Here is a 17,859-nt window from a genome sequence, read left to right as displayed (position 1 = left end):
TCACATGATGCAGCACCGCTCAGAATCCGGCGGTCTTCGCTGCGTTGTTCCACCCCTAACCACTGAGGGGCAGTGTGTGGGGGCGGCAGCGGAGAGAGCACAGACGACGTGCAAAAATGACTGACTATTAATGAGGAGATAAATCTCCTGCACCAGAGATCTCCCTCACAGCATCGTCGTTATACTGCAATTCAACACCGCTTCTCGGGTTCCATTCAGAAATTCATTTATCTCACGGTGACCTCTGGAGCAAAGCAATTTCTCCTGAAAATGGGAGGACTATCGAAACAGAAAGCGTTCAGATAGAGCGTTAAAGAGATAGTTTACCCCCAAGAAATGTTCTCATTATTTAGACGTTATTAGGGTTAAATCCATATAACTCTGAACACAGCTAAGCAGCTCTTTTCCATACAATGAGAGTGGATGGGAACCAGGAGCATTTTTTAATTTTATTATATAGATAAGTGGTGCTAGGACAGAGACAACCGTTCAGAATCTGGGGATGGCAAGATTTGAATGTTACAAAAATCTCTTACGTTCAACAAGGCTGCGTTTATTTAAGGCTCTATGATTTCTGTGATGCAGGAATAACAACGTTAAAATGATTCTTCCGTGTTTTAATTTTAACAGGAAATCGCTAGTGAAGCATTTGTTAAAAAATGTTACAAATAATTCAAATAAAGTTTTTAATAATAAGATAAAATATAAAGTATAGGGCTGCAAAAGATAGCCTATTGAATCATTGGTTCACATGATTTGTTCAATAAGAGGATTCATTCAGAAAGTGAGTGGAGATCACAACATTTCTGCCGTGTACTATTTTTATTGGCGAAACAACAAAACCAGACAATATTGTTTGAAATATAACACGGTATTAAGTTCTTATTTACTGAACTGTTATATAAAAAGCACATTGGCACTCAATCGTTACAAAAACAGAACTCGTGTAGGTCTGTTGCTCTCGCTGCTTGTGTCACTTATGATATAAATATAAGACAAAAACTCATACATTATATTATTATTATTATATTATAGTATGTATACATCATATATTGGTTTTTTTGCACCAATATAATAAAAGTTGTTGCTCTGCATCATATTTGTTATCAGTAAACTATAATAAATGTAAGATGGTGTAGAGTTCAGGGGGAGGGGCCAGTGCGATAACTGCGTTTAAATATTTTAATTACTTAAGCTTTTAAAATGCAAATGCAAGTTTTATTCCATCATTTGGTAAGCATTGATTTATCATAACATTTTTAAAAACACAAATCTAATGTATCTATATAATGTATGTATAAAATCTATAATCCTCACTAAAAGACACTCACTGTTAAGAGTAAAACATGAAAAAAAGCTTTTACTATTTTATTATAAATTACAGTAAACTGCCAGTAAGCTATTAGAAAAATGAAAAATAACCAAACATTGACAAATGCTTCCCAACATCTCTTAATAAGCAAAAGGATCTTCTATTCATGCAGGAAATATCTTAGTCAGACAAAACTAAATAAGGTTGTATTGTATCAGCACTGGAGTCAGAACATCTTGTGATGCCTCTGTAACAAAAAACAGCTGCTATTTCTACTTCCATTTCATAATCTTCTCGGACCAACATGCCTTGTTTGATGCGGAAGAGAGCCTTACAATAATCCAGAATAATAATCTTTGTACATTACATTACAAACGTTTTTTCTAGAACAAAACCAGTCCAGTTATTTACAACCGCCTTTGCCAAAAATGAATTGCCTCGTATATCGTGGCTGTATCTGCGTCTGTTTTGCCTGTGTGTCCCTGCGAGTGACTCTGCACGTTAGTAAGTGCGATTCTGAAATATGAATTGACTCCATGCCCATCAGCAAGATCGCTTATTTATGCCTAAACACGAGATCACCTGAGGAAAACTTAGCCAGGACAGAACGCTAATGCCAGAGACAGCCACGAAATGTGAACACCTCAAACCACTAAACACTGAAACTAAATGGTTAAGGAAAAGAAAGTTATGCGCAGCAATATCTACGTTGATGAATTTTCCATACAAAAAGTATTCTCATTGCTTCGGTTGAACTACTGAGGACAGATGGACTATTCTGACGATGTCTATCATACTTTTCTGGACCTTGGCGGTGTTATTTACTTGGCAGTCAATGTGAGTCACAAACCCCCCTGGTTTTCATGCAAAATATCTTAAATTGTGTTACAAAGATGAACTAAGATTGTATGTGTAATTTTGGGGTGGAGCAACCTCCTTAATAAAAAAAAAAAAAAAAAAATACTATTTAATTATTTGTGTTTATATTTTCAGAAAATGATTTTCCCCCGTGCTCTAAATGACAAATAAACATTACAATAAAATAAAATATTAAATATGCACGTAAAAAAAAAATCGAATATTTCAGAAAATGTTGATGACAGTAGATAACATCAAATCCGAGGTAATAGTTTTTCTCTCGCTCAGAAAAAGATTATGAATGCTACTGGCATTTCATGCCGTCTCTCTCTACATTAGAGCATGACATTTACATTTATTCATTTAACTGATGCTTTTATCTAAAGCGACTTTAATGGTACATGTGCGATACGCGGGTTCAGAAATGAAATGGCCGTAACAATAACTAAGAGTATTAAAGATACAATTTGAAATGTTAGTAAATGGATTGAGAGCATGTAAACTAGATCAAACTCCATGACACTCTCTCTCTCTCTCTCTCTCACACACACCATTACACAGTATCCCACTAATCGAAAAACATATAACACGCACACGGTGGCACACGAAATCAAACGCTCCCATCAATAACACGCATGCAAATACACACGAACGGACAGTGGCTTTCCAAAGCCGTCAAACCCACACACGCTAAGATAAAGAGCACTGGGAAGTCAGCGCATCTGGTGAAAATAAGCAGTTAGCTAAGTGATTAAACATACACTTCAGCCTTCATCACCGCTGGGGTCCGGAGACATAGCCAGACACACACACACACACACACACACACACACACACGCACACGTCTCATTCCCCTCCTTCTAAACAGGTTTACGCTTAACATCAGTCTTTTCCTCGTACTTCTTATGGTGCACTTTTGTGCCTGGGACTGATTCCATCTCAAATTTTGCTCTATTTTAAGCTCGTCTTATCTCACTCTAATATGGGTTAAACCTGACAACTGTGCTGAAACGAGGGTGTAAAGCTTACCAGAATGTGCTGTGTTTGCTCTAATATGTCCTTGGGAAATTTGTTCTACAATGTGGTCTACCTCATGGAAACAAGCTCCATAAAGAGCTAATCTGTTATCATAAAATACCAAAGTAACGCTCTTTGAAATGTCGGGATTAAAACTAAATAATGGATTTGGCACAAAAATTCCAAATGTGTAGAATAAAAATCTTCTGTTTTTAGTTTTATATTAATAAAATATTATACATTACATACAATTACATTATAGGCCAGTTATTCAGTTGGAAAACTTTAAAATGTAAATTAAATTACATTTAGATTTATTGAACACAGTTAAAAAAGTTAGATGATTACAAAAACGACTAAAAAGAAAAATGACATATTACATATATAAAATGTCATTTTCCATTAAATCCAATCCAGTGGGAATTTAACGAAATAACATTTATTTTCTAACGCTAGTACTATGATCTTATGTGTTTTGCATTATTCTATAAAGTGCGTTGGAGTGCTTATAAACCTAAATTATTACAGAAATTCTGAAAATGCTAATTATTAAACCAATAACTGTAAACTACAAAAATGAAGGTTCTGTCATTAATTATGCCCCCTCATGTTGTTCCAGACCTGTAAGACCTTCATCTTGAAAATACGAAAATATTTTTGATTAATTCCAAGAGCTCATGTATTGCTCAAGTGCATGAATTATGGTTGAACCACTGATTTTACGTTCTGTAAAAAGCGTACCATTTTTATCCGCCTAGCTGTTTTTTGCAGTTCATTTAAAATGGCCTGTGGTGTGACAAATGCATTTATAACCGTCTAAATATTCCATGTAGTCAATATGAGATAACAAAAGCAGCACGCGTAATTATAAACAAATTAGAAAAGCGCGTTTCGAAGCAGTCACACTGCAGGACAATACAGTCACAGCTTGAAATGTCATGTCACCCATCAATTACAATCGCTGTACCATGTTACGGTTTTATTTCACATGTAGTAATCCCAAAATACAACTGCAAGAGGTAACATGCTGGTGTGGTTATAATAATTAGTGTAATTTAAGAACAGTAGACGTGAATGTAAGGTTTCCATCATGATATACAACATGATATGTGTGTGTGCGTGTGTGTGTGAGTGTGTGAGTGTGTATATGGGAAAGGTTGGAGAATGTGAATATTATTGGCCATGAAAAGGGCACGCTTGTACACAGCAGGAGCTGCCTGGAGCCTTCAATCTCCTGCGAGAAACAGTCAGGAATAACCTTATACCAGACTCTGAGTCTGTCTGATGAAGAAATGCGAGCGTCTAAAGAGTCTGTGTGCAGCGATGGAAATAACGGCGTTATAAATAGACGCCGTTACTAACTGCGTTATTCATTTCAATAACGCTTAAACTAATTAGTTTTTCCCGGTTACAATGCTGTTACCGTTATTGACAATAAAATGTGGTGTTATGATATCACTGGAATTTTATTCTTCGGTCCCTTTGAATGGGTGAGCAGTGCGGCTGTATTTGACGTACCGTTAACGCTTTGTTTTACGCGTGCAAAGATACAGAGCTAGAGAGTCTTTCATAACATCGCTTTGTTGTAATTTAGAGTTCTTTTGGAAGGTTTTTCTGGTAGTGGGCGGAAATAATGCGCCAAAGACCATCTTACTGGCTGACTATGTGATAATGAGCTGACATCTCAATCCTTAGTGTGTTTTATATTGTTATTGGTAGTATTCGTGGTTCAAATTTCGTTATCTTATCATTTTTTTTAATTAAAAGATAACATAAAAACACTATAAAAAGAACCACCCCTAGTCAAATATGCATTCATACTCGTTAATTCTGATTACCAAAGTTCTATCGTCATTATTATAATATTATTTTTATTCTTGACTGACTGCTGCTATATGTCAGAAGATAAATAGTGTAGATGAATGTGCAATGTTATATAATAATATTTAATTTATAATATTATATAATATTAATTTAACATTTAATATTGGGGAAGTTTGTCATTTAAATATATAATATATATATATATATATATATATATATATATATATATATATATATATATATATATATATATATATATATATATATATATATATATATATATATATATATATATATATATATATATATATATATATATATATATATATATATATATATATATATATATTTTTTTTATGTAGCGCAATAGTTACTTCTCCTGGTAGTTAGTTACTTTAAAATAATGTAACTCATTTACTATTTGTGAGAAATTAGTAACTATAATTACTTTTTAAAGTAACGTGCCCAACACTGTCTGGGTGTCCCATTATGCATCTTAAAGGTACCAAATGATGTTTTTATACGCATACTTAAGCAAGTCACATTTCTGAGCAGCACACTGTACGTAAAGAAGGGTAGCCGCAAACCGCAAGTATTGTAGAGAATACTTGACCAGGAACGTTTGACTCAGACAGGTGCGTCATTAGTGAACCAAGAGCTTGGGCCCTCAGTATGTGTTGACTGCTTTTCATATACTCGACTGAAGATGCTCCTTTTCTGGCGATCTGACGCATGATCTATTTGAAGCAGAAATCTTATGGTTAGCAATAGATAACAAGTTTTAGTGTGCAGTAATGAAGGCTGATTGCATTACAGTATATGACATTTTAGTATGTACACGTACTGCAATAATGAAACTAAATGTCCTAAAAGGCGGCTCCGGGTTGAATTAATTAATTAATGAATTATGTCATAGATGTTGTCAGTGAAATGATGCAGTATAAAAATATTTTTTTTGATTTTTAGATATCGCACTTAAAGGATTAAACATTTCACAAAAAAAAAAAAGCTTTGATTTTGTTCACCCTCAGGCCATCCAAGATATAGATTAGTTTGTTTGTTCATCAAAACAGATTAGGATAAATCCCCAATGGATCCACTGCAGTGAATGGGTGCCGTCAGAATAATAATTCACAATAAGTCATTGAGGCATTCAGATGAGGCAATCCCAACACGCGCTTCTCGGACGGGGCGGTGAGTGGCATCACGCACCCTCCTGGACCCACGAGGACACCAGCGCGGTACGCACGGGAAGAGACCGCCCTCGAGGACGCCAGTAACGCGACGGCGCGCTAATCCCTTCCGCCGCCACACGCCGCCGGGCCAGACCTGACCGATACCGCTTCCTTCAAACACACCCACTCTTGGAGCCTGGTGAAGGGCCGAATGAAGGACGGGGTGATGGTGACGAGTGAGGGGCAGCCACTGGGCAGGCCGCGGTCACGCTCACGAGGAGTGCTACCTTCTTTTCCAGTGGTGAAAGCATTATTATTATTAGCAATTTAAAGTTACAACACCTTAGTGACAAAAAAAAATATATATATATATATATATATATATATATATATATATATACACACACACACACACACACAGTAGTTCTTTCTAGTATGCAAATCTGTTTGGCTGAGAGAAGTGCAATATTCTAGCGATAATAGAATTCCAACCGTTTCACTGTTAGTTTCACTACACCTGCGGTATTTCTCACAGCAAGTAATGGCGGCCACCGAAAACCCACGGTAATTTAATAAATAACACTGCTTTTATAGCACCTTTAAGAGTCTTTAGGCCCTTGTTTAGACTTCAAACACGCGGTTCATCCACCTCAAACAGAAAATAGAATTTGACCTTCACGTCACTGTTTTTAACCTTCCTGAATATCTTATCCTATTGACTTTCATTCCAAGTGCTTCAGTGTAAACTGAGAGAAGGTCAAAGTGATTGTCTGTGTATTGTGCAACACATACGCTGTCGTTGCTTGACTTGTTTTGAACGCTGAACACTCCTTTGAGAGTTTTCACTTTCTATACTCCAATACCGAACCCTTTATCACCTAGAGAGGCCGAATGAAAGCTGATACCTGCGGGTAATGAAGTCCCTTAGAAATAGGACACCTAATACACAAGGAACTCGTGCATAAAAAGAGGCACAGAAACACCTCATAACACAGCACAGACGTTAGCGCTGTTCTGTAGTGGCAGAATGACAAATGAAAAGGTCCTGTAATATACACTGAAAAGGCATTACATTATTCATAACTGCGTGGCGTTAAACAGGTGGTTACTACCTAATCACTGGAGGACTGTCCTATTTCACATACAGTGCAGTATTCGGTGTCATTTTATGACGGTGTGAATATTTGTGGTTAGAAAGATTTTCAAACGTTTATGCTCAAGACTGCATTTCTGAGATCAAAATACAGTGAAAACAGTAAAATTGGGAAACATTCGCAAAATGTCATTTATTCCTAGCATCGTTATTTCAGTGTTCGGTGTCGCACGTTCTTAATAAACCATCCTAATATAATAGTTTTGTGCTTAATTATTAAATGTCAAATGGTACCGTTTACATTTTTATAAATATACATTTTCAGAATATTTACTGTATGTGTGTGATTTTCTTTATGCAAAATTAAAATATACATTACGCAAACATACTATGCAAACAAAAACTTTTATTTTGGATGCAAATAATCATTAAAAAATACTGTATTATATATTTGGTAAACCGTGATAGGCCCTACATCCTTCCAGATTTCTTTGAAGAATATATATTTCAAACAGAAAACTTTTGAAACATATCTTTACCATCACTTTGAAGCATGATGATGAGTCCTTGCTGAATAAAAATTCTAATTAAGAAAAAAACAGACTGACTTTTGAACGATAATGTCGCATATGGTTTATAACGATACGCTACATTACATAGCATTAAAAGTTCCTTGGAACAATATCAACGGGGACTTTTGTTCGCATGAGGCAATGTGGGGTCCGTGTGCTCTCTGTGATAAAGTTTTGCTTTGAAATCCACTTATTAAATTTTGTTGGATCTAAGAGACGTTTGATCCTGAACCGGACCCCCTAATTGGAGTCTGTGATCTAAACAAAACTCCCATGAGCCGAACTGAAACTGAAGCTCAGCTGAAGAAATGGAGAGTTACCAACCTGCTTTCCAGCCAGTAACAATGCTTGATCTGTGCCACAGACGCTATTTCTGAGCTCTCCGCGCTCCGAAAGCAGCACAGCCTCATGCGGTCCTGTGTGAGGTGTTCTCTGTGGTGCTAAAACCAGTGATAGACTGCCTCTGTATTCGTTTGCATAGCATTATATGAGGAAGGGACGTGCTGCTGGGTTGCACCAATCTATTTCTATTTCTCGCTTTCTATTAGATACCACAGCTTCCAAAATCTTCGCAAGCCATTTACGACCACAGGCAAGAAGGGCAAAAAAACATTATAAAATGAAACACTGCTCTGAGTGAAGTGTGTGATATTCTGGGGCCAGATTTACAAAGAAATTAAGTTACACTTTATTTAAAGGACGATTATTTTATTCCCATTATTAATTAGTTGCTTATTAGCATGCATATTACTAGCATATTGGCTGTTTATTAGTATCTATTAAGCACATACTGAGTCTGTTTTTTGATGGATCCCTCAACCCTATCCCATACCTACATTTAACAACTACCTTACTAACTACTAAGTTGTAGTTAAAAGTTAATAAAGATGTTCCCCAAGCAAAAATGGGACTAAATTGTCCCAAGAAAGATAAAACACAAAAATATTGTAAAAGCATTCCTATGGGTAGCTCTCGAAAGATTTTTAAGAAGCGCTATATTTTTAGATATTCTTGTTTGTATAAAAAGGGCAATTTGTGTTATCTGACACACTCTTATGTGTGTAATAACTATTAAATCTATAAAATTGTTTTAGCCATTCCTAGTGATATTAATGCATTCTGTGGAGCTAGCATTATGCTGTAATGCTTCATATTTGAAACAATCCAATAAATTCTTTAAACGTCTTACTTATGGGGGATTTAGAAAAGGTTATAGCTTTAAGTGGATGTTTAGCATAATTTTTAAGATTTTTTGGGGGGGGCAGGAATTCAGGTTACTTCACATTTGTAAACTGCCTGACTTAAGGTCAAGGGTTTGCTGAAAATGAGCAAAACAAATAGTGATTCTATACGTCTAGTGAAACATATAAAATATATAGAGGCTCGTCGAGCCTTTAGATGGGCGGCTGGAACATCTCTGACCCTTTCATGTATCTATAGGCTCTCCAGCATGAACTTTGCTCATCTGTGCGAGACAACCTGGGCTGTATGTTATCATACCTGCTGGGATTCTGATGACATTTTGCTGTGCGATTACCTCCCGCTGTTTAACACACACATGAGAGTGCAGATGGAGGAGATAACGCAGCCAGCACATGAAAAAATAATCAAGCAAGAGGAAACCAACGGACAAGGTTTTGTTTGATGTGTATTACTGCGCGGGCATTAAAAAAACGATGCCCTTTTTGTGAGGAATCACCTGCCCGGTTTGAAAATGTAAAAAAAAAAAAAAAACTTTTACAAGTTTTACAGCCAAAACATGCAAAACCTTTTGTTAAATGTAGCCCCGAAATGCTTCGAGAGAGAAAAAAAAAAAAAAAAACCCAGGAAGCGCCATCTCTGCCAGCCATTTCTCTTTCCCGTCTGAGTTGCTGAAATCGCTAAATTAAACCGTGCCAGTGGCCATGAGAGCTTTTCACAAATCACGAAGCCCTCGTGCTGAGCTGCACTCCGCCACAAGATCGAACAGCTGTCTTATCTCGACTCACAATCGTCCTCTCGGCCCAAAGCGCGGAGAAGAACATCCGCCCCCTCCGAACCCGATCCAAATGCTCCGCTTGTCTATATATAAATCATTTATCTGAAGAGTTCAAAGTCAGATCAATTGAACCGTACGAGTGAAGCAGTTTGTCGAAAAGGAAGCGAAGCAAGTTTGAAAAGAAAATGTCAGAGCTGAGCGTGCATCTGTTCTCAGAAAAGATCATCGAGATTATAATGTGACAGATTTTCCTCGATGTCCTTCCAGGAATATACACATATAATCACAATGCCGTGGCTTTGTGTGCCTTTCATTCGCCTGTTCTCAAAGGGAAAAAATAAATTATGAAACAACTGAAATCCGGCCTGATTTATTACCGATATTTGGGCTTTTTTATGCAAGCGCTTGACAATTAAAGTCCTTAACTGAACTAATGATGTCCTCTATATTCTTCAAGTATCCTTGCAGTCTTCATTTTATCCATTAAACCTAATCTTCGACAATCAAAATTGTATACTCAAACGCTTTTTCCCCAGTGAAAATGATTTCTTCGTGCCTCAAAATGGCTTTAATGTACACCCTTAAAGAGATAAATAAAAATTACCCCATGATTTCCTCAACCCCAAGCCACCCTAGTTCATTCAGATGAATACAAGCAGGGTTCTATTAATAAAATCCTGGCTCTTCCGAGCTTTATAATGGCAGCGAATGGGGGTTGAGATTTGGAAGCCTAATAAAATGCATCCATCTGTAATAAAAAAGTGCTCCACACAGCTCAGGGGGTGGATTTGTGAAAGAAATATATCCGTATTTAAAACTTTATAAACCGCAATCTCTTGTTCACAAAAACTGGTATATGAGTTCACGGGAGAGCGGCGTTCCAGCGGATGACGTACGTCTCACGAGAACCAAGTTTTATTTGCAGCAAAGCAAACCCAGCACTCCATTCGCTGCCTTTATAAAGATCGAAGGAGCCAGGAGATTTCTTAATATACCTTATCTTTATCTTTTAATTTCTTAATATAACTGATTGTATTCATCTGAAAGAAGAAGGTCATATACATAACTAGGATGTATTAGGGTGAGTAAATCATGGGGTAATGTTCATAATTTTAATATGAACCCTTTATGTTTATGCAGAACCAGATTCTCTCAGAAATAAAGGTAAAAAAGCTGTTAATGGGGCAGTACATGTTTGCTCCTAAATGGTCCATTTTGGTACCTTGAAGGTATATATTAGTACTTAAAGTGTACATACTTAAACCTAATGAAGGGTTTGAAAAGGTACCGTCCCCAGTGAAAGCTTTTGTACCTTTACTTCTAAGAGAACATGAGTACGCTAATTAGTCCCTGCCTTCACTCAATCCACCAGCTCAGAACTGTTCCACTTTTACTTGGTTAACTGAAGTAGCTAACGCTACACAATGGCAATATTATATCAATCCATCCACACGAAGAAGAGGAGGAAGAATGAATAACACATGGGGCGGAGCTTAGTCTCTATTAAACAACGGTCCCTCAGGAGATGCTCTTTAACCAGAGACCCATCTTCAGATGCAAACAATAGTTAATATGAGTGCGGGGATCGGGGTCATAGCAGAGGTCAGACTGGAACATGCTAAAAGGTCAAAAGGTCGCAGTTGTTTACTCACCAGGTCGTGGTTGGTTGAGTTGGAATCATCCTCGGGAAAGGGGATGTATACAGCTAAGGCCATGCAGTTGGCGAAAATCGCTATCAATATAAAGATATCAAATGGCCTGAGATGAGAGTTAAGGAGTAGAACAAAGAGAATTAATCATTATTAATAATTAAATCAGAGGCAATTAACACATCCAGTCATTCTTGTGAAGATTTACAAGTTAAATTTGCTACTGAAATCAATCAAACGAGAAAAAGAAAATCTGGCATATACTGTACATATTTAAAACCATGGTGACGGGAAAAATTAAAATTCAAGGTCAAAATGTGAATAACAAATCAACTCATCCCTCAAGTTGGCTAGATTACAATGAAATTACTCCAAACCTATAATTCAAAAGTTTCCTTTTACTTGCCATGAAGTAAGATTTGTTACTTGTGCTAGAAATTTTTAAAGGGTCTGAAAAATGTTTTTTTTTTTAAACCCTACAGGGCATTTATTATTAAAATTAAGGCATAAGATTGCTGATTTATTTCTTGCGATTTCCACGAAACCTATGTAATGTTAATGTAACCTAAGGACCTATGTCTCTTGGTGTTATTTAATTAGAATTAAATGCAACACAATTCACAAAGCAATATTTAAAACAACACGGAAAACAACATTTGTATGTTTACAAGGCAAATTATTTAATGATCGTGGACTGTAAAACGGCCGAACAGTAAAAAGTCCATCACAACAGCACTGACTCAGCCGCTCTGCTTTCCTGCTAGTGAGATGCACAAAATAAATAAAACTGCTGTGAGTCAGAGGACCTGAAAATGCTGCAGTCTACAGTAAATATTTGACAATCAATCATACAAATCTATCCTCTGCTTTCACAAAAAAATGCCCGATTTTATGTGTCAAGGATACATTTTACGCTACATTCTGGGTTGCGTCTCACATTATACTTAATGCGCTTTTTAAATCCGGTACAATGCAATGCTCTAATTTTACGCTGCTAAATACACTTATTAGGCCACGAGCTAGGACACTGAAATGTTAGATTATGCGCCATTCAGGGGAAGTTCTCTCTGACTTTCCCGTCATTCCCTCGAGAAAAGACAAGGCTGATAGAGCTAGGTTAACACATTTCTACAAAAACCTTAACACCTGCAATGCTTGTTTCACTGTACATTATATTATAACAACAATGAAGCTTCAACAAAAATGACATTCTAAGCTATACATCCTCTCTCCAAAGAGATGAATTGGAAATCTGCAGCATGGAAGCCATAGCTCCTTTATCTTCCCGTAGGGCCAGGGAACAGATGTTCTTTTCAAAGCTCAGCTACACATGCTGACTTGCGTTCGAGATTAAGGTGTTTCTCACTGCAGGGAACGCAGCTTCTCTCTAATAAAGACCACCAGACAAGCTTCTACCGGAGGTCACGAGCCGGGACGTCCGCTGGAGACACGCAAAGGTGGGCTACTTTTATTTGTTTACCTGTTCTCTTCGATGATTCGCTCAATTGCTTAATCCCGGTAATTCCGTTTTTTTAGAGAAAGTGTATTTACAAACATTAGTTCTTCTGTGTTCGAATGCAATTCTGCTCAAATCAAATACGACGAAATATGCCGCCATTTTTCTTCGTGTCATGTCAACGTATTTGTTCGTAATCAAGCACTGGCGAACCATTCTGACAAACGTTCAGGGAAAATGTTTTTAAAATCAAAGAATCAGGAAGGAGTTGTCGGAAGCTTACTGGATATGATGTTGAAACCTACATTTACTTTTGCCGAGTGTGTTTAGGCTTCAAAATTATTAGAAGTTGTGAAGATTACCATGATAAACCAAACATCTAAGAACCATCCGCTTTTGTTGGACACGAATCTTATATTCTGCCATAATCCAGAAGCAAATGGAAAAATCCTGTTGACTTTTGTCGAGGGAACCAGGGAGATACAATCTCAAACTGAGTTGGCCTACAAAACTGCTTCAATGCATCACTATTGCAATTTTTAACAAGCTGCCTCCAACTTGATGGACCTAACTGACAAGATAGACCCCTAACTCTTATGAAAACTAGCCATGGTTTTATTATAGTAAAAGTGTACCCTCATTTTTGGTGTATTGATTCCCACTTGTATAACCACAGTTTTACTACAAATACCTTGGTCAAACTATGGTTAATGTAGGAAACAGTTAATTTGTGGTTATCATGGTTTCCCTAATCGTGCATTTTTTCATAGGGGCTACCACCATTAGGTGGATAAATTAAACAGCAATGATCCGATAGCACCACAAAGCCAAAGCGCTCATAATTTCTAGTGAACCCAACCTATAAATTACTTAATTATAGTTGTCTAACCATCAAGTTATGCACATTTTCCTAGTGCAAGAGACAGAGTATTTTAAAAGTTGGGGTCCAAACAACTTTGACCTCCATTGTGTGGAAAAAGAGGTTTGGAAACAGGTTTGGAAACTTGTAACTTAAAAATTTTGGTGGAAAAACTCCTTTAAACTTGTTCATGAGAATATTTTTTGAAAATAGGCTCATTTTCCAACTCACCAAGAGTTAAACAGTTGAGTTTTACCATTATCAAACCCATTCAGCCGATCTCTGGGTCTGGCAGAGCACTTTTAGCTGTGGCTTAGTATAAAGTTGTCTCTCCAAAGAAAGAGTCGACTCTAAATCATTGAAACAAGTCGTTTTTAAAAGAGTCCCAAGCCGTTTCATGTTGACGTCAAAATGAAACATCAGCATATTGCCTTCCCACTTGGTCTTTTAGCCTTGATGAAATTGCAGATTCATTTTTTACCACAAGATGCCACTTTTGGGGCCTTGAAAGCTCACAAAAACTCTTTTAAATTAAATCGACCAATCACCGGAGGCATTTGGAAAAATGAATTGCTGAATGAATCATTTGGGATATAATAAGAAATAAATGGATATAATAAGAAAATGTGCTTTTTGACCTTGCATGCATGTCAACCTGTTGTTTTAAGACTTCCAAAACCAAAATATGAACCATAATAGAGGCACTTTAATCACTCCCAGTGTTTTACAAACAGTAAAGGATACTTCCATTCCACGAGGCTGATGCAGGCCCGGCGGATGGGGTTGTTGAGGTTGAGGCAGAAGAGAGCTCTCTGTGGCCGTGTGTTGGCCGAACTGCCCTGTTTTTTGCTCTTGGCATACTGCTGCCGCTTCTTCTGGGCCAGCGAGCCGACCGGTACCACCGAGGGTACAGGTACGGAGGCTGCCGGGGGCGCTGCAGGAGTCGCAGCAGGCGGAGCAGGGCCGTTGGCGCTCATGGTGCTGGCGTGGGCCTGAGCGGGGCGTCCACCAGCATGGGCCTGCCAGGGGAGAGGGCACAGGGGTGGGCGCTGGAGCGGAGGGTCTCACCAACAGGCTGGCACGTCACCAGAGACAGGGACTCTGGTACTGCTGGCATAATTTGCCTCTGTGAAAGACAGAGAGGAGAGTTAGAGAGAAAACGAGAAAGCGCAGAGAATATAGTGGGAGGCTGTGCAGTGACTTCCTTCACTGCTACATTATATTATGCAACAATGTGGGCGTAGGACTAAAAGATGCATACAGTATGTCTTTGGGTCTAAAAGGCCAGTGTCTCAACCAAGGTTTGCGTGTAAAAGACGTGGGCACCAAAAGAACCTCTATATTTAAAGGGATAGTTAATATAAACATGAAAATTCTGCCTTTATTTACTTACTTTCACGTCTAAAACACTATAAAGTAGTCCATACGACTTATGCGCTATATTTAGGCTTTCATGCAGCAGTACGATAGCTTCGCGTGAGAATGAAGCCTTCTAGCGAAGTTGTTTATATTTTCTTTTCCTTCTTTTTTCAAATAAAGCGCATTTATACCACTATGAGCATTGCCGTGTGCGTATTTCTAATATAAATTTAAAGGACTGATGGCGAATTTAACACATTTCCCTCTTCTGACCAACATCATCTCATTTTTACCTCTTCTGGAAAACCACAGAAGCGCAATCGTGCTTTTATCTTCCTTTGTTTTTGGAAAAACAACGCAAAAATGTATTTATTTTAATTTATAGAAGTTATCATCTCTAGTGCTTCAGGCAATGTACACCAAGGCAATGTAAAAAGTGTTCAGTGGACAAAAAATTAGGTCATCATTTGACTTAAAGGCACTCAAATCTTGTTTTTTTTAATCAGTAGCACTTTATAATAAGGCTCCATTACTTAACGTTAATGCATTAACAACGATCAGTGCATTTGTTAGTCTATTTAAATAATATTATCAGATACAACGTTTGATTTTATGAACATTAGGATAAATAATTGCGTTGCTAATAATGTATCGTACTTAGTTTATGCTTATCAAATAACGTTATTGTATATTTTTTCAACATGTGCTACATCATGTCATGACAAAAAAAAAAACATAATTCGGTATCAAACTCGTCCTAATATGTTGACATCTGAAATCAGAGTCATGAAATCAGGAGAATCAAATGTTGAAAGGCCTGAGTTGGTGCAACACGACTATGAGGTGTGCAAGCAACGTGCCAGTTTAAACTAAAAATATCATTGCACAGGTTACTACAATTTCGTGACAAACCGGGGCAGCAAAAAAAAATGAAAAAAAGCATAAACCGCTGCCTATATGACAGAGGTATTATTAGGATAATGCCACAAAAAAAGTTACAGCCTGTGGAAAAATCAATGCGTGTAGCGTGACCCGATGAAAACCGGCCTGCAAACAGATGCATTGTGTCAGAGAATCACACTACCAACGTCCCCGCATAAAAACAGGCGTTTATCAGCAAACAACAGCGAGGAAAAAAACACGCTCTGCATTCAAACGCATAGCAAAAAGCGCACATCCTTGCTCGTGGGATCCACAAATGTCACTCATATACATCCGAGTCCTTGAACCACTAGGCCCTGCAGAGGAAACGGAGGCATGCATGGAAAGGTCATATCGCCTGTATGCATTTCCCTTCAAGCATTTGTCTGCCATCGGATCGTGAAAACCTAAGACACGGCATCCAAATGTGTCACAAATTCAAGCCTACGCTCTTGCTGAGGTTGGACGGGCTATACAATAAATGTTCGTTTTCACACTAATGATATAGTGCACACAGTGCACCATATCCTTGTCAAATGCAGTCCGGTCTATTAGATGTACTTCTCATTCTAACGTCATGCATGATGCAAACTGATAACGAAACGCAGCTCCTTCGAATAGTGCTTGCATACAACCTAAATGCTGACGTTTAAACTATCTTGCAGGACAATGACACGCATTGCCATTGTAACATCTCACAGCAATGATGCATTTAGATGCATAATGCATATTTTTTTTTATGACATATAGATGCTTAATACGTATATAAAGAAAGAGGCTCGTGACTCCTGTAGCGTTTCTGTTCAAAAATGATATACCGCGTATATACCGCAGGCGAATCTGTCTTTCTTTAGGTGATGCCAATGATGCTCAGCTGCAACAGCTGTGATGCGTCTTTATAGTCACCGATTGTTCATTTCTTTGAAAAACGCCTGATTATGACAAGCCGTGACAACATCAAAGGTCTAACGGGACCGAAACGAGCGCAAAATCCTCTGCATCAGCATCATCAGCATCTTTTCCGCTCCGACTCGGACGCAAAACGATCGCACTCCATCATTTGTTTAAAAAAGATCCATTTTAACTCGCAACGCGCCAGGCCGCCGCGCGAACATCGTACCTTTGATGAGGTCTTTCCTTTCAGCTGAGGAGGATGGTGATTCGGCTTATATCCAGAGATAAAACTCCGACATCGATTAAAACGCTCGGGTCCGATCTGACACGGTGGATTCAAATTCATCAGTATGCATTCGTTATTTTGCGCGTGAGAGAGCGCGAGAGCTTCCTCGCGTTCGGCGCGCGCTGCCCGTGTTTAAGCGTCACGCGGCGTCGGTGAACGGTGAAATGAGCTGAACTCCCCCTCTGGCTGTGCACGCACAAACCGAGCTTACTTTAGCGAGCGCTCTGAATCGTTTGGAGAATCGGTTCGTTTAAATGGATCACTTCGTAGGATCACTTGAACCATCAGTTGCCAATCCCGCATTTTACTTTTCTTTTTTATCTTTTTTTTTGTTGTTGTTGTTATAAATCCTTTTTTACTATTGATAGCAAAAATGCTGTTAACAAACTACGCCGTTCTTAACATGTTAAAGTTAATATTAATTGGCTGTAGCCTACTGTCCCAGATAGCACATACATCTGCAAGATGTCTGTTAAGATCACTAGATCTGGAAAGCGTCTTCTTTTCGTGAATTATATATTTTCACGTTATTTTTTTTTAAAAAGCCTAATGTCGAGCAATTTGTGACTTCAGTGAACGGTTTGATTCAGCTGATAAATAAATAAC

At 37.9% G+C, this 17,859-nt stretch overlaps 1 protein-coding gene across 12 annotated transcripts in view; it reads right to left on the bottom strand.

Moving 5' to 3' along the window:
• The window catches only part of cacna1da (calcium channel, voltage-dependent, L type, alpha 1D subunit, a), an 86,570-nt gene extending 69,143 nt beyond the window's left edge, over window positions 1–17,427 (bottom strand). For all 12 annotated transcript variants that reach the window (XM_043251881.1, XM_043251882.1, XM_043251889.1 and 9 more), the window contains exons 1-3: window positions 17,194–17,427; window positions 14,538–14,919; window positions 11,482–11,587 (exon numbers count right to left, since the gene is read on the bottom strand). In XM_043251881.1, coding sequence (XP_043107816.1) covers window positions 11,482–11,587; window positions 14,538–14,770 — 339 coding nt within the window. In that variant the 5' untranslated portion in view covers window positions 14,771–14,919; window positions 17,194–17,427. The remainder of the gene's footprint in view (window positions 1–11,481; window positions 11,588–14,537; window positions 14,920–17,193) is intronic.
• Window positions 17,428–17,859: the final 432 nt, after the last annotated feature.

The sequence above is a fragment of the Puntigrus tetrazona genome, chromosome 11 (genome assembly GCF_018831695.1).
Source record: "Puntigrus tetrazona isolate hp1 chromosome 11, ASM1883169v1, whole genome shotgun sequence".
NCBI lineage: Eukaryota > Metazoa > Chordata > Actinopteri > Cypriniformes > Cyprinidae > Puntigrus > Puntigrus tetrazona.
This window is presented reverse-complemented; position numbering and strand designations above follow the sequence as displayed.